The sequence below is a fragment of the Helicoverpa armigera genome, chromosome 20, assembly GCF_030705265.1.
Source record: "Helicoverpa armigera isolate CAAS_96S chromosome 20, ASM3070526v1, whole genome shotgun sequence".
Lineage (NCBI taxonomy): Eukaryota > Metazoa > Arthropoda > Insecta > Lepidoptera > Noctuidae > Helicoverpa > Helicoverpa armigera.
This window is the reverse complement of record NC_087139.1, coordinates 10245962-10262831: the sequence shown is the minus strand read 5'-3', so window position 1 is coordinate 10262831 and position 16870 is coordinate 10245962. Positions and strand designations below refer to the sequence as shown.

At 40.0% G+C, this 16870-nt stretch overlaps 3 protein-coding genes across 4 annotated transcripts; 1 reads left to right on the top strand and 2 right to left on the bottom strand.

Annotated features, from left to right (window-relative positions):
- Nucleotides 1-410: 410 nt before the first annotated feature.
- Nucleotides 411-6537, bottom strand: LOC110377357 (putative phospholipase B-like 2). Its single transcript, XM_021336223.3, has 13 exons — nucleotides 6127-6537; nucleotides 5694-5822; nucleotides 5222-5336; nucleotides 4936-5030; nucleotides 4505-4666; nucleotides 4028-4148; nucleotides 3566-3670; nucleotides 3111-3217; nucleotides 2614-2730; nucleotides 2218-2377; nucleotides 1703-1850; nucleotides 1275-1419; nucleotides 411-986 (listed from the first exon to the last, which is right to left on the bottom strand). The coding sequence occupies exons 1-13, from the start codon at nucleotides 6303-6305 to the stop codon at nucleotides 890-892; spliced, it is 1680 nt and encodes a 559-aa protein (XP_021191898.1). The 5' UTR covers nucleotides 6306-6537; the 3' UTR covers nucleotides 411-889.
- A 240-nt stretch (nucleotides 6538-6777) lies between these two features.
- Nucleotides 6778-10161, bottom strand: LOC110377355 (uncharacterized). 2 transcript variants are annotated; one of them, XM_021336219.3, is made up of 7 exons: nucleotides 9923-10161; nucleotides 9630-9725; nucleotides 9180-9348; nucleotides 8240-8975; nucleotides 7622-8156; nucleotides 7269-7374; nucleotides 6778-7091 (listed from the first exon to the last, which is right to left on the bottom strand). In XM_021336219.3, exons 2-7 carry the CDS (start codon nucleotides 9718-9720, stop codon nucleotides 6866-6868), a joined length of 1863 nt encoding a protein of 620 aa, XP_021191894.3. In that variant the 5' UTR covers nucleotides 9721-9725; nucleotides 9923-10161; the 3' UTR covers nucleotides 6778-6865. The 2 variants fall into 2 exon arrangements, with proteins under 2 accessions (XP_021191894.3, XP_021191893.3); XM_021336218.3 differs by having other exon boundaries at nucleotides 9180-9351; nucleotides 9923-10160.
- Nucleotides 10162-10579: 418 nt separating this feature from the next.
- LOC110377356 (uncharacterized) lies at nucleotides 10580-14658 on the top strand. Its single transcript, XM_064039717.1, has 3 exons — nucleotides 10580-11107; nucleotides 11408-11554; nucleotides 11846-14658. Exons 1-3 carry the CDS (start codon nucleotides 10667-10669, stop codon nucleotides 12140-12142), a joined length of 885 nt encoding a protein of 294 aa, XP_063895787.1. The 5' UTR covers nucleotides 10580-10666; the 3' UTR covers nucleotides 12143-14658.
- The last annotated feature ends 2212 nt before the right edge of the window (nucleotides 14659-16870 follow it).

Sequence of the window (16870 nt, the reverse complement as noted above, 5' to 3'; positions counted from 1 at the left end):
AAGAGGCATGTATCTTGTACGTGTTTAAAACAAGGATATTCAATAAAACATGATTTATTTCTAAAACATATAAATTTTACAAAAACGAAACATATAAAACTGGACGATTATAATATTACATTTACCTAATTACAGTTATTATATAATACAAGAACAAGGAATGTTGAAATTAATATTGGATTCTAACATAATTTAACATTTTCATAAATATTATTAGGAGAAAAAACTATGACTATAGTCAACAATAAATGAAATAAAAACTTTTCAGTTTGTGTAGGACTAGATAAAAATTATATATTTAAGTATTATTTAATCAATATTGTCTTATTCAGCATTGAAAGTTGAGTTTTGCATATGTAAAACAGTGAAACATTGAGTAGAAAAATAATAATACCCCCATGCACTTACCAATAGGCAAAAATTGATCTGCCAATTCATACATTATTATCACAGTTTAATAATAATTAGTAGCTAGGCACTAACTAAACATAGCATAAAAGTTTATCTTTATACTTATTAGGTAGCCAGTGGAACCGTACGTAAGCAATGCTAGACCTCGCACTTTAGGGGGCGTCATAAGTCTAGAGGCCCTCGCAAGACTATCGGAAAAAAAACTACAAGAAAAATGGGATAGTCAAAAAATCATAAGCCGCAAAAATCTTATGATTTTTGACTTGGGTATAGTTCTAAATATTTTTTTGCAAGATTGTCACCTCAATGACAGGTCGCACCTAGCGGAAAGCCCTTTTAACAGTGGGCTGGCAACACTGACTATCAGAAATTGTTTCACAAACTTCTCATAGGTATAACTAAGACTACAATGGTCTTATGTCTAGGTATACGTGCAAAGTAAAGTGATCCTTATCGCGTAGACCTAAGGTTGGGAGTGCTACTCCCACTCCCAGTCGTGTAGGATGGGCGGGAACAGCCACTCGTCGGGCTGCCCCACGTGGGACACGTGAGCGCCTAAGTCGAATTTACTCCACCTGCGGATTTAAAGTTACAATACTACAGGTTACTTTTTACTAGATCTGAGAACCCTGTACTTAATCGAAAAAAGGGACCGTGCCTTCGCAGAGTAGACCTCGCACTCGCAGTAGGTAATAGGGGTCTTCAAAGCCAATCAAGGACTATTGTCATCACCATCAGCCTATCGCAGTCCTCTGCAGGACATAGGCCTCTCCAAGTGCACGCCACTGAGATTGATTTCAAGGACTATTGTAGGTGTTATAAAGTAATGTCTATCTATTAGTGGTGTACTCTGATAAACTCACACAAAAGGCGGTATGCCCCGGGAGATGTTGTGCGTGGGGCTGCTGATGGCGAGGAACCGGTAGCTGTTCCGCAGGTACGCGCTCGTGATCTTCACGTCCGTTGCGCCGTGGCTGCGGTGGCCCAGCGCGCGGAATGGATACGTTCCTGAAACGTCGTCAAACAGTCACAGTTTCTGGGCACCTATATTGAAGTAACTGATCGCCTACAATATGATCAGTCGAAGGAAAAAGATTAATAGAGAGAATTGAGAATAGGTCATTTCCGCACTCGGACCTGCAGAGTAAACTCATGGCAAAATGAAACCTTAAAACAACTTTAAACAGTTTTCGTTGATTGTTCACAACGAGTTTCCGACATGAAACCAAAATGCTGGAAACCTATGCCTCGCAGTGCAGAGTTTAAACTATTCATGTGATGAAATGTGTACCATTAGCAAGGTTGAGGTCATTCCTGGCGGAGATGGCGTTGCAGGCGCTGTAGGGAGGATCGCACTGCTCGCAGCGCGCGAGGGGGTCGTGCTTGAAGTCGTTGTACCGCATCGTGTTGTACATGTCGCGTAGATTGCAGATACCAACCTAGTACACCGAACTATGCATTAAAATACCTTCGAAATAGAATATCAACCATCCATGAGAAATAAGAGTACCAACCATCCCCTGAAGGCTTCATAATTAACGCGGAATCTGTTGGTCATCGAAAGGTTCTGTCTCTGGAAACTTGCTGAATACTTTGCTAGACTATTTGTTTATTCCGTCTGGCGACCCTAAACAGCTTGACACTTAGGCACCCAGTTGGAGGAGAGTTATCCATAGCTTACCACCCAATTAGAAAGGGTTCGTGAGTGTCGATTCAAATGGATTGGACCTACATCTTTGCAATGTATATTATAACTACGTAACTCACATGACCATAAAATCCTTATATTGGAGTATAGTTAGGTACCTGTTTAGCCTTCAGCATCTTAGCCCTAGGATTGGTGTGATAGCCGAACCAGTCCCCGTAGGTGGCAATACGCACATGCCCGCCACTCAGGTTGAAGATCCGCGGGAAGTAGGGGATGTTGTATGACGGGAAGTATGATGTGCGCTTCAGCTGAGCCGTCCTGAGTTAAATTGATGGTTAGCTACGAGAACAGACCCTGAGAATGCTCTATGTACCAACTACTTAACAAAGGAATTCGTGACGACAGTAATAGATCGAAAGGATAGCAAGGGCAGCAAAGGCGTATGCCCTCGACGGAGGGATCTGGGAGATGCACAGAATTTACCTGACTCTATTGCCACTTAAACAGGCTACTCATTGAACCGTTCCTTCCTGAATCAATATGTTGTTACTCACAGATCAGCTGCCTCGATGATGCCGGGCAGTTGTTCCACAACCCACAGCAGCCCCGGCTTCACGAAGCCCTCCTGGTGGTTCGTGCGCGGCTTGAACCTCTTGTAGTCCACTATGAACCTGATTAACGACCGTACCCAATATACCATCTATTTATTTGCTTACTAGAGATAAAATGTCAAATTCCTATCTCTTGTTAGCAAATAACGCCGCTACAACTTAAACTATGTGGAGAAGAACTGGTATTTTGGTACACAATTTTCCGGATTTAGCTATACTTTGTACCAAACTACAACAAGTTTTGACTATTCTCCGTTTAGCTATGGACTGGCCTTTAGTGGTATGCGTGATTGGGTGCTTGACATCAGCACTGGCTATGTAAATAGACCGAAATAATGGCCCTGGTGGCAGCCAGTACTCGTACGCTTATTTTGTGTCCACTAGACCAATAGTTAGGTATAATTTATCAATTAAAATGGTATTATTGATGTTATTCTTACCACTGGTTGTTGTATGTGCCACTGTTGTGTCTCCTAAATATTTCCATCCACTGTTTGCCAGTTTTCGCCAATCGGTTGGCTATCATCGCACGAGCGTATTCCAGAATCTAAGAAATAATACAGGCTACTTTTTGCTCTATAGTACAATAAGCTACAAAATTACAGAGTGTACCTATAGCTTTCCAAAAATGAAAGGATTTTTCAAATCAGTTTAGTAGTTTCGGAACCTTTAGGATACAAATGTTTCCTCTTTATTCAATCAGATAAAATAAATACTGCCTTGAGTCTAACAATCACTGTTACCAAGGGGAATTGGGTTGCCCGGGTAGCTGGGTTGAAGAGGTCAGATAGGGAGTCGCTCCCGTAAAGCACTGGTACTCAGCTGCATCCTGTTAGACTGGAAGCCGACCCCAACATAGTTGGGTAAGATAATGATAGTGAAAATAAATACTGACAGTTCCCACAGGCTTGACGAGCTCGAAGAGAGAGCGGTTGCTGTTGCCGATGGTGGTCTCCCCGGTGGCCAGCCCCGACGATATGATGTAGAAGTCATCTGTGGACTGCCCAGCGCTGTCTTTTTATATTATCTACCTACTGCTTACATTTAACATTGAAAAGATGGGTAAATCTTTATTTCTATTGGCTGAAGGGCTTAAGAAAAAAAAAAAATCTGCTAAAAACTGGAGTAGCGAATGACCTGCGGAATTGTATTTTGGCCATCCATTATCGTCTTTTGTATGTTTCTCTTTCTTCTTTCTGTTTGAATTAAAAATACCCTGTCCAAACTCAGTCAACCCTGATTGTACTTGCCAAGGCATATAGAGCCGTTGTTATGAGGATCATGCAGTCACTTTGAATGGATTCTGGTCCCTTAATGGTTTAATAAAAATACATGCCATTGACAAATAAGGCGTTACCTGAACGAAAGCCGGGTAAGAGGTGAGCGCCATCTTGAATCCGGGTATGAGTTGCTTGCTGCCCGGGGACATGTGCAAGCGCATCACATACATCTTGTGGAACCGTAGCATTGATTGGTAACTGTTGGTCATGGAAAATCAGACGAGTAACTCTAATATGCTGATCTCTTCAAAAGGTCAGGCAAAGTCATTATCTACTGTTCTAAGGGAGATTATGGCATTATTGCTTATACAGTCACTAACTTCCTCCGTCGATAGTCTCAATAATATTTCGTAGCACCAAAGTCAAAGTCAAAGTCTAAGTCAACCACTAAATGTGAGAACTTTGGACTTTTCTGAAGTCTGTCGGGAGTAGCTGATCGAGTCTAAGATCATCGTAACAATGACTGACGACAAAGTTTCCCACATAAATATTTTTCCAACCCACCGAGTTTCTGTTCCCCTTATAATACATACATAATAGAAGGTACTTCTAACCTGTTCCAAGTGACATGTGAGAAATACAAGTTGGTGAGATCCGGCAGAAGCTTGACGAGGCCGGTGCATCGCTCGTCGTCGAAGAGTTTCCCATCAGGGCTCGACTTCGGCATCGACAGCGCAAAGGCCAGCTCGTCAAGATCCCCTAGCATGTTGATCCAGCTGGGTAGGATAAAGAATCGCTTTGAAGTATTGGCATAGGAGATGCGGAAACGTGGGTCACGTTTACGCCAAATAACTATAGCTCTGAAATCGACTCCTTGCGAGTATGTTGAAAACTATTGCGCACAATGGAGGCATCAAACGGCGAACTTCAGAGCGGCGAAGTTTTTTAACGGAAAAGACTTTCGAGTCTGTGAGTAGTACCATGTGAAGAAAGAAAGAAGAAAATGTAAAGGCCCTGTACTTATATTCGTAGGGTCTGAACTCACATAATATCTCTTGTAGTGAGCCACTGGTAAGGATCCTTAGTGGCTGCATTGTATCCCACTGCTAAACCTTCCAGCTGGATGTAGTATAACTTCATCTGAAACACGCAACAATTCGGCGATAACTTTGATGCTAGATTAATTTCTTACCCATGTCGGAAACACCTATAGGTAATTTTTAAGGTATTGGAAAATAGACCCGTCAAATCTCTTTTACAAATTTTATTTTTGGCTTTGTAAGTTCTCTTATTGTTGGATATCCGACTGAAATAATAACTTAGGTACGTACATGGTACCAATAAGAGTCGTTGCAATTCTTCTCCACCATCCCTGACATGTATTCCTCATTCTTGTCCACAAACTCCTCGATGAGGCCGCACACATCCGTCTTGTTGTAGCAGTATCTAAAATTTATATGAGTGTGTTTGGCAGTGGCCACCGCGATGGGAGACAAGAGGTGTGCTAAATTTGACCTAGCACAGGCCTTTCACAAGTAGAAAAGAATGTTTCGTTGGGAGATCGGGGGCTCGCAAGTATGACTATGAAGCTGAATATACATATGGATGAACACTGGTGTTTGGCGACTTTAGAGAAATAGGTATTCGTGAATTTCTTTACTGACTTTCTCATAAAACCGCTAGAGAATATACGCGGTTTGAAATTGTAGATGAGAAAATCAACAGATCAGATACATATTGGGAATGCTCGTAAGATGTGATCAGAATTTTTAGAGAATAATAAATATGTTTGTTATATCTGACCCTTTGAGCATATTCTGCCAGTGGTACCATATGAGGTCCCTGGTGAGGAAGCCCTCTAGGTAGCCGGCCGCATACGCCTGCTTCTCGTCCTTGCATTCTGCCCTAGTATGAAGCTCCAGGAAAGCCCAGCTGAAATATAAAATTTGTTTCATAACAACTTTCCAAATTACCTGACTTCTCGTGGTTTTGAAAGGTTGACTAGATCCTTGATCGAGAACAAGGTAAGGGTAGTTTCCCTAGGGGGAATACACGTTACGCTCGCAGTCAGGCTTTGAGCAGATCTATAAGTCAGTGTGAATCTCTACGTGCACGCAAGCTTGCCCAAATGTGACTTTAGAGGTCAATTTTTGGCAACACCGCTAATATTTAGGCAAGGATCTTTACTATTAGAAGCGCTTTACCTGTTTGGAGGTGTAACATGGTCATAACATACCCGGTAGAATTGATTTCGTTGCTATAAGTGGCACGCGCGACGTGTGAGTCCGGTATATCGGCGAAGTAGTCCGTCGTCTTCACAGTCACCTTGTTCCCCGACCACAGCACGTACCCGTACTTACACTCACACACGATAAAAATGCTTACTATCAAATACACACGCCATAACGAATCCATCGCGAAACTTTAGTCTACGAAACTGCGATTTCTCGCAACGCACCTTTCTGTTCGCATGCAAACGCATACATTTAGCAATTAGTAACATTTATCATTTATAATCAGGGCAGATGTCGTTTGTAATTAAGTAATTTTATTCTTTGAATTTCAAAATAACGTTTTGAAATTGATGGTACGTCGCTATGACGTTATTCCTGTCACCATAGACAGTAAAGTTGTTGCCATGTTTATATTGTGCTGCCATTGTAAAAATATTAATTAATAAAAACTTTTCGGATAACTTATAGTTTTGTTGTTAAAGCGTCAATCTAGCACATCTTACAGGGTGAATAGTTTTCCTACGCGAAGTCTGGTGATATTACTCATGCTAGTATCTGATAGCTGATCAGGCCTACCTGCGCGAACTGAGCGTAGCCTGCTCACATACAGATACCCCAGAAATACTACAAAATAAATAAAAAACAAAAACCAATCAATACTAAAACGTCATTTAATTCACAAACAATTTTACATCCTCGTCTGGAGTCCTTAATCAAAATTCTACGAGGTAACACGCTTGTTCAAGTGGCCGCAAGCTTCATGCCTATTTCTCCACACTTGTAGCCGACCTCTCTGAGGAGGTAGGGGGTCCTCTCGTGCGGAGGCGCCGCCAGGAACTCCGTCACGTTGATGGCCACGGCGGCATAGCCCTGCTTCTCGAGGATATCCAGGACTAGGCGGAAGGTGCCTCGAAGGCGGTTGCTGTTCATTGAGAAGCAGCCCGGTTGGAAGTTTAGGAGACACACCCTGGAATATGGGAATGATTCCTTAGCAAAATTTTGTGAAAATAGATGTCAATGTATCCGATCCATGGTCCGATCTGGGGCTAAACATTAACTGGCCCCATAAGGCATCCTTCTGAATTCAAATCATTTTAAATTCAGACCATCTCATTTCCGAAATCAAGAAGTAAGATGTACTCACGGTATAGAGCCGGGCGGAATATTCAGCATTCCAACAGGAACCTTCATGTTGCTGGTGCCGATCGGGAACTGCACTGGATAGCCTCCTTTCAGGCAGATCAGGCAATCTGGGAACAGAACACGAGGTCAGTAGGACAGGACGAAGAATAAATAGAGAAAAAAAAGAGGTTAGCAACAGCGAAATTCCTTTTCGACTCTAGGAGGCTAAAATGCATGATAATCATTCAACTTGAAAACATTTACTTGGTATCACAATGAAACAAGCCAGATATTAAGTCTTACCACTAAGCATGTCACCACTACCATGTCACATGTCAAAACTAGATGATCGGAGAGATCACATGGTATACTTACCAGCAATGAATCCATTGGGCAGCACAACATTCGTCACGACGTATTCCGCTCCCCCCAACCCAGTAGACAAATATTCTTCTATCACCTCCGTCTTCTTATGTATCGGGTACACTGACTTCGCTTTCTCCAGCAAATCTTCCGGAAGTGTGTAGCTCTCATCGTGGAAAGACTTTACCGCTTCATATAACGTCAACAGCTGGAGGTAGTCTAAAGCATTGTTCTCTTTATCAGAAAACTGACTGACATTCTCCTTAGAAAACACTCGGGAAAGTAGTTTATCATCATAGTATCCTAAGGACGCTAGTTCCAGGCATATCTTGGTCCAGGGTAAAGCAGTGTTTTTGCCATCGAAGACTGGGTTCTCGGCTATCTGGTTTCGGATTTCCAGCCACTGTTCTTTTCCTGGTATGAAGTTGTTATTCGCCAGACAGTTTATGAAGCCAAAGAGGATGTTAGTGCGAGCGGTAGATAGGGTTGTGGGGTTGGAGGCCGCTTTATCGCAGAGGTAGCCCACGATACCTAGATGTGTGTGAGCCTGGAAGTGGACAAAATACTTATGTATCGTTTTTGTCTCGGAAATAAGAGAAAAATTATAGTGATAGAAAAAACGATACTTACAATCCTGGACATAACCCTGGCGACCAATAACCCCTTATCGAAGTCTACATCTTGAGTCACCACGTAACTAGAAATAGCGTCCATGAGCTGTTCATGGTAATACTCGTGGTGCTTCTCCAGGATCCTGCCCTTAATCCTGGCAGCCGTCATCAGCACCTCGTCGTACGTCAGCTGGTCTATTCTCTGCGTCAGTATGTCGTAGCAGATATGCAAGAGCTGCACTCTCGTTGGGAACAGTTCCTCTGTACAATTAACTTGGCATAAAGACCAGATGACGGACTTCGCAATATTGGCATCTATGACCTGATCGTGTAGGAGAAGTCCCGTCACTATGTTGTTGATGTACCTGTCTGGCAGGTCGTGGGTGCAGCTGTAAGCCAGCATGTCTTTCAGCAGCGGCAGGTCTTTCTTATCCAGCTCATAAGGAAGGTGTATTTGGAATGCTAGGGGCAGTGCTAACTTCAAGGCATCAACTAAGTGGTTTGAGCCGTCGAACTTCGTGAGCAGGAAGTCGAGGAACATGATCTGCCGGATGCTGATCATGTTGATGTAGCACCGGACGAGCTGCAGCATGGTCTGCACGACCATAGAGTCGGCTGGCACCCTCAGGTATGAGAGAACCTTCGTGGCCTCTATTGCTTCGTTCACGTCGAGAGCCCGCGCGTGCTTCTTAAAATTCTGACATAGAACTCCAAATGTGGGGTTTGCTACTAATTTTTCGGTGTCTGTTTCTAAGCTAGAAAAGGTAAATTAAGATTTAATGTATACAAGCAATAGTACCTTAACAGTTAAAAAAATATGAAATATAGAGGTTTGACCAAATTGGCCATGTCCTGGGTTGAGATATGATACTAGATAATACTATACAGGTTGTGGTGACAAGGGGCAAAACTAACTTTTAAAATAAATATTTCAAATTAGGTATACATTGATGACTTACTGGCCAGATTTCTGCAGCTCAAAGAGACACCGTAATGCCTGCAGCATGTGTTTGTGGTTCATATTAGGCATGTTAGCGTTGACTGCAGCGAGCACTTCAGCTGCAGTGGGGGCTGCCTTGATGCTCGTCATTACGGCATCCGGCGACCTGGTGCCTGTCACCTCTGATGCTACTGTGAAATTCGGAGGATGTTTAGACGCAAGTATTGGAGACCCAGGTTTAAGAGTTAAGATTCTTGCAATGCATGTAAGCCCTAAAATAGTTATTTTATTTAAGAAGGATATTCAATTTTTACACACCGCTTTTTGCAACTATCAGTCCATATAAGGGTTCACGTTCTTATATGATTATAATAATTTTGATATTAACCATGGTAGCTGAATGCTTAAAAATTAAGTTGTTCCTGTTAAGAACTAGAAAAAATATTTTTTTAATAAAATATATACTTACTACTGGAAGTGAGACTTCGGCTCCGCAGTGATTTGCTCAATGGACTGCCTTTCAACACATTCCGCCACACGCTCTTCAGTAACAGCGTCATTATTGCTGAAATGTAGCATTAAATAGGTTGCATTATTTTCTAATTAGACCTCTTTCTAACCTTGCCAAACAATTTGTTAGGTTATGTTTGGATGCAGTCCTAGATCTTTCACACTAAACGAGTGGTAAGAAACTGAACGAAAAGGTCGGAGGAATTGATTACTGAAATGAAGAAAGTATTAAAAAAAGAGGGTCTCACTCACCTTCTAATTCGCAATTTTGCTATAAACTAGTATCTATTAATAAAATATAGGTCAATAAAGATCAATTTAAAACGATCCCCTATTATAATAAATCGCCCAGCGTTATGTATTATAATATCTAGTATATAAAAATTTTAAACTCTTTATAAATAAAAACAGAAACAGAATAAATTTGAAAAATTCGCGTTACTGACAGCTGATTCTGACATTTTGGTGCGACAAGTGACAAATGAAAAATATAAACAGAAGTCTTTTGTTTTTTGGGGTCCTTCTTTTTATTATGTAATGAGTTTACTGTGATACTGATGCATTGATTTAAGTAGTTATCATTTATTTTGCATTAAAGATGTAAATTAAAATAACAGGTAACTTAATGGATGTTATCAACGTGCTAGAGATGCAATGTGAAACGGAACGTTTGTTTACTATTTCGTTCATAAATCAAAGATGACCATTTCATGACTACATATTTCCAATCAGCTTAAAAAAGTTATTAATCAACCTTGATGATTAAAAATTCGTTTCATATGTACAGGAAGATAAAACACAGTTTAAAATACTTAAATTATTCATACATTATTTAGAAAATATCAAATACATAATTTTTCCATTTAGGGTTCAGAACGAAATGCTTTGTGATTTTTTTGATGTTTGTTTGACATATTGACATTTGCACATTTCAGTAATTTCGTTTGCGAATTCTTCCGCTAAACCATATTTTCGCCACCATATCAAAGCAAAAATATGTCTAGCCCAAAAATGCACAAAGAAACAATAGTAAGCACCCGTCCAGACCGAGAGATACGTAAAAAGGTGATAAAACCTGGCGACTACACCTTGGTTCCTTACGAAGATTCCCGCTGCAAAATCGTACTTACAGACGTTAAATGTACTAATGAGTCGGGAAATTGCGAGATTGAGCCGGTCAGCCGTGTATTCAGCCGTTCATTCGACGGTAATGTGTTGATTGGGGACTCCGATTCGTTTATAGACAAGGATTTTGAGCTGGTGCTGCAGCAGATGTGTTGTGGGGAGGTCTGTGAGGCTACCATGGTGTATAGGAACAAGGACGGGGCGCTGGTGAAGCAGATCTCGTGCCAGGTGGAACTGAAGGAGGTGACGGAGGAGCAACTGATCAGTGACTGGAGCTGGGAGAGACTGTATGAAGCTGCGGTCCATCATAAGGTAAATAACTGTATTTCAAGATACTAATTATGTAGGACTACTATACTTCTACCTTGAATAGTATCAGAATTATTATTTATCTCATAATTATAATGCTAGAAGCTTGGACTCAAACTAACTGTTAAGACTTGCTTGTATTATTAAGTCTTGCAGTGGAACACTGAGTAAAAACTTGTTTAGTATTTTATAAATATTACTGTAGCTCATTGATTGCAAAACTTAAAACATTATAGTTAAATAAATATATATTTTTTATTTGTATATATTCAAAATTAAAACTAAAGATTATATTTTTGTCAGGAGCGTGGAGTAGACTTGATAAAACAAGGTCGGACTGCTGATGCCTTCCGAAGATTCAACAAGGCTCTGAAGATGCTGATAGCTACGGAACCACTGGACCCTAAGGTGGTTAGTGAACAGGTGGTCAAGGATATGGTGGAGCTTAAGGTAAATATTAGGAGATTTTTTTAGTCTAATTAAAAAAACACTGATACCCAGCTGCATCCTATTAAAACTGGAAACTTATCCAAGTATACTTTAGGAAAGGTCCTTTTTTTATTTTTATTCCAAATAAATATATATAGATTTTGCATAAAAAAATTAGTGAAAAGAACACTGTTGTCACTATTAAGAACTTGAGCAAGACAACCTAAAATGCGTCAATTTTTTTAAGCGCGGAAAGTGTAGTTCTCGACCAAACACGAAAACTACCAACATAAAGTAACCTCTTGTCAACAGGTAAAACTATACAACAATTTAGCACACTGCCAGCTACAATATGACGAGTATGAGGCCACACTAGAACTCTGCAACAAGGCACTTAAATTCGACCCAGTCAACATAAAGGCCCTTTACAGGAAGTGCTCGGCCCACTCCGGACTCCACATGTATGAGGATGCCTGGACAGACATACAGAGCGCTTTGAGAATAGACCCTAATGATAAAGCAGCTCAGTTGAAAGCAAACTCCTTGAAACCTAAAATAGAAAAAATAAACAAAGACTATACAACTGTCATTAAGAAAATGTTTGGTTAAAATGTTACCGGCCAGTGTTTGAAGGCTGTGTAGTGAAGAGGTTGATGCCAAAAGGTTGAGTATGCCAGCTGGTCTATGGTTGCAGCTTTCGGCGGTAAAGTAGAAGACAATGCGTTATTTCAAGCCATATTACAATAATTTATTCTCATTTGTTGAATGCCATCTAATATTTTTTTAGAATACTCAAATGCAAATGCGAATTGAAATGGCATTAATTGATAAACATATCTGTAGGTTTTTAATTCTTTATGAAAATATTATTTTCTTTATGGTAGCTCAAATATTTGTTAATTTAAATTAATTATGGAGTATGAATTGCTTTGAAAAGAACGGTTGCACAGGGATGATAGGTAAAATTGTATGTAGATATATCTCATAGAATGGATTTAAGAATGATGTACTTAAGTTGGAGATATGGTGGAAAATGGCTGAATGATGACGCTTTGATTCTGTTTAGCACTGCTAAGACTGTGTATCACTGTCCTTTACTTAATCCTAGTTTAATTACCTAACTAAATTGAAGCTTTCATCACATATTATAGGGTCCATTGTAGATCCGATATTCCGCACCGTGGTGTCAGTAAAGAAATAGCAATCTTATGTGTGTTGATATAAAGTTGAAAATAAGAAATCATCAATTATAACTACGTTCATCATTATCTCAATGAGATAAGATTGATATTCCTACAGTAGCCTAATAAAAAATAATAATGGCGTCCACGGCCCATTTCGGCCACGGCGGCTGTTCTCATATAAGGAGATCAGCCAGCTGCGCTGGACATATTATAGTGCACAAGCATTTGCGCAGACACAGGTGCACTCCCTATTCCTTCACTCTCATAACCCGATGGGACGGCAATCCGACACGACCGTAGAGAGATCAGGCGCAGGACTGACACACAACTTCCAGACTACGGGGTGCTTTGTGAAAGTTTAAGAAAAGCCACAAAGCGATTTCGGCCCGACTCGAGAATCGAACCCGAAACCTCGAGCACAGCAGCCTCGCTTGCGACTACTAGACCAACGAGGCAGTCAACAGTAGCCAAATCATTCAAAAGTAAAATACAACCGTCCCGTTTTCTGTAGGCACCTAAATAAATTGACTAAGGTCGAGATAAATAAAACCACCAAATTATTAACAATTAGTATACAATAATAAGGTTAGGCACAAATAATATTAGGATGTCACCGATTTTGTACAGTGACTGCTGTAGATGTTTCATTTCACAAGAAAAGGTGAGGCATTTTTATATACATATGTACGTGAATGTATATGTATGCAGATTTACACACATAAGCATGGTTTAGGTACCTGTTTTCGTAAAATGAAATCCTACGCAGTAGTCATTGTATTTTCACAGAATTTTACGTGCAGCGTTTCACGTATGTATGAGTGATTTTTATAACATTTCTAATTTAGTACAAACAGAAAATTGTTGTACTTTTATATCATAAAAATAAAAATAATAATAATAGGATAAAGTCTTCTTCTCTATCTTACTATTGTAATAAAAATAGTTACATTAAGTCCAGAGAATACTTTTGCGAGTCTGAAATTTACTCTTGGCTGTTCGGTAGAATTTTTAGGAACAACATTTTTGAATGCGCAGTCAATCGGCTAATTTCAGACTTGCCTAATTATTTTCTATGTAAAGTACCTACTAGCACATCTGTTAAGTAACTTTTTATTTATCTCGACCTGACATGAGTATATTTGTGGTACAGTAGACTGCACATCAGTGGTAACTGTCATGCACCTTAACTCAATAATAATAAGTACGATTTTCCTATAAAACTGTTACCACTGACCTGACTGTACAGTGAAATATTTTTGGTGTTAACACGGCAAAGTCGGTGCAAAACAGAATCAGTATAATATATGTGTTAGATTATGTCATATAAGCATTTTTCCAATCGACTTCCTAATCAATCTTCTGACTTCCGTAGAATAATGCATTTAATTACAATTGAGAGCAAAAAAATCGGGACAGTCTTTTCTGAATATAGAATAGGTCTTTGCCAGTAAGTTTGACACCAGTCTAACCAAGGGGTATTGCGTTGCCCGGGTAACTGGGTTGAGGGGGTCAGATAGGGCAGTCGCTCCTTGTAAAGCACTCAGCTACATCCGGTTACACTGGAAGCCGACCCCAACATAGTTGGGAAAAAGGCTCGGAGGATGATGACCTGTCTTAGCTAGAATCAAAGAGTATAAAATTTTTATTTATCAGTCTAAAGTGAAGTATGTAATGAGTACCTATTTGAATGAAACAAAACCATCAATAAGATTGTTTCTTTTAAATGTAATTTTGACGTTTGTGGCACATTTTTGCACAGTCAATTAGCTTCGATTTTTATTATTGTCCCGATTTCATTGCTTCCAAGTGTAATATGATATTACTGTGATGTCTGCGTGTCTATTTTTGAGATAACTTCTTAATATATAAGGTTCTATTATCATAATAGACGTATCTATTGTAAATAGCTCGGGAAATATACTATTCTGGTATATGTAGAAATATTTCGTTTTATTTTAATTAAATCACAAATATAACTAATTCCAGTGACCATCCGTTGACAGTTCTCTCGTGCATTATCCTCCAGATACATAGTTGTGTAATTGGGAATTCTGAAATCCGCCTGACGGCCTCTGACAAATTGTTACCTAGTTGCCACTCAGTTAAGGGCCGCCGACATGGGCGTTTACTCCTTAAAACGGGGACGAAACACCGCCAACTTCCAGACTTCAGTCTATTTTATAAAGGTTCCATTTGGCCAGCCTGGAATTCGAACCCGAGGCCCCGCAGTCGCGCTTTCGACCATTATACCAAAGGGGACTGAAGAAAATCTGTCTTGTCTACATACACATTGTGCTTTTAATCCCGGTAAGAGACGTAGTTTCCTCAAGATGCAGGTGAAGCCAAGTGAAAATTTAGTTCTCTAAGACCGGCACACTAATTTAACATCGTTCTACATTATAACATACTCGTACATATAAAACTAAAACAATAAACACGAGTGCTCGCCCCACGGGCAGCGTGACGGCCAGTCGCGCGGAACGGTAGCGGATTCCCTTGTACACAGACGTAAGACGTTGCAACCTGACATCATATGTACCTACGTATGTAGTTTATCTACCGGTTTACGGTAAGTTGGTACTGATAAAAATTAAAAATTTCTGAATTAAGTTTTCTGGTTTTCTGGTTCTACTGATGTAACAAAATCGAAAAGTTATTTGTCGATGCAAATCATTACGGTCAATTATTAGCTGAGAACTGTAGATACCTAATGATAAATCTGCCAGTGCTATACGAAGAAGTTAATTATTGAGGTACCTATTCGTAGTACTAGGTGGTAGGTACCTAAATAAAACGATTCACTTCATTTAACTTTTTTTGGTCCATATATTCAATGTTTAAAAGCACTAATAGGTGCGTCATTTAACTACTGGACCAAAGATTTAAAAATGATCTTTAAAGTAAATAGGCACCTATATTAGTAAGGCGGCCAACCGTCCCGCATTCTGCGGGACCGTACCGCAATGCTTGACGAAATCCCGTTTTGATTTTATTAGTAAAATAGTCCCGCAAAACGTTGTATGCGTCCCGCATGTCCCGCATCCCTATTTTTCTACCACGCTTCTACACAACACCCACCTGCGCGCACGCTCAACAGTGCAGGAACACAGATTACCTATACCTCTAATAAATCTCGTTCTCTTTATTTCTACTGAACTCGTGAGGCCCAATAATATTGAAAATAAGACACGATATTGATAGATTAAATTATAGCTTTTTGCTTACGGTTTTTATTTTATCAGTTCCGTCCGATCATTTTTCAATGCCCCCCTCCCCCCCCGCTTTTCACGAAAGGTTAAGTCCCGCATTCAGTTTTCGGAAAGTTGGCCGCCTTATATATTAGAATCAGGTAGATAGGTATGTAAATTCTTAAAACATGTGCTTCTAATAATCTAGTTTACTCACAGTTCTTGTAATTCAAGATCATTGCCGAGGCCGTGAAATAAGACATGAATGATGAATGTTAAATTGTGAACACAATGCTACGCATTTAATATTTGATATCTGCGTTTTTCTAAATAATGAGGATTTAAACAAGTTTGCTGAACAATGAGTTGCTGAAATGTACTTCAAAACTTGTTATCCAGGGGGCTGGCTGTATTTATTTAGCCTTTATAGGTATAGTTGCTGCAAATGGACTTTCAACTAAAGCTATCCGCCTTACGACCGATAAATCATGGACTTTTTTTGTAGAAGAAAAATAGAACACACTGCAATAGTGCAACACACACGTCCTTCAAAGAGTCAGTCAGAAAATCAAAAAGTAAGAACTCTTAAAACAAATGGGCCCGATTATTGTCTTTACAAAAAGTCCGACGTACCTGACAAACTAGTCAGTCATTTCAGTAATCAAACCCGCAAACCTCGGACCAAGCCCTTCGTGTTTGTAACTAAAAGCGTCAAAACAACATCCAAAATAAGCCACGCCCTTGACACAGCAGCCGGCAGCCGATCGGCTCTCGTCCACCTCGTACATCGTATGACATCACTTCGCGGCAATGGACTCTCTGACATCATAACAGCGGCCATCTTGCGTGAAAATGCAGAAAACTCACGCGTTTCCGCGCCAAGATAATTTACCGTTTTTGATGAAATGTTCCTGTAAACTGTAAATAGAACATGTGATTTATGATCGGTTTTTAAACACCTTCAT

Coding starts and splice junctions, on each gene's coding strand:
- LOC110377355 (XM_021336218.3), bottom strand. CDS start 9,720: ATGACGCTGTTACTGAAGAGCGTGTGGCGGAATGTGTTGAAAGGCAGT. Junction 8,157..8,239: donor CCAGGGTTATGTCCAGGATT/GTAAGTATCGTT, acceptor GTCCACTTCCAG/GCTCACACACATCTAGGTAT. Junction 7,092..7,268: donor ATTCCGCCCGGCTCTATACC/GTGAGTACATCT, acceptor CCCATATTCCAG/GGTGTGTCTCCTAAACTTCC.
- LOC110377357 (XM_021336223.3), bottom strand. CDS start 6,305: ATGGATTCGTTATGGCGTGTGTATTTGATAGTAAGCATTTTTATCGTG. Junction 5,337..5,693: donor TGGCAGAATATGCTCAAAGG/GTCAGATATAAC, acceptor TATAAATTTTAG/ATACTGCTACAACAAGACGG. Junction 987..1,274: donor CGGGGCATACCGCCTTTTGT/GTGAGTTTATCA, acceptor TTAAATCCGCAG/GTGGAGTAAATTCGACTTAG.
- LOC110377356 (XM_064039717.1), top strand. CDS start 10,667: ATGTCTAGCCCAAAAATGCACAAAGAAACAATAGTAAGCACCCGTCCA. Junction 11,108..11,407: donor AAGCTGCGGTCCATCATAAG/GTAAATAACTGT, acceptor TATTTTTGTCAG/GAGCGTGGAGTAGACTTGAT. Junction 11,555..11,845: donor AGGATATGGTGGAGCTTAAG/GTAAATATTAGG, acceptor TCTTGTCAACAG/GTAAAACTATACAACAATTT.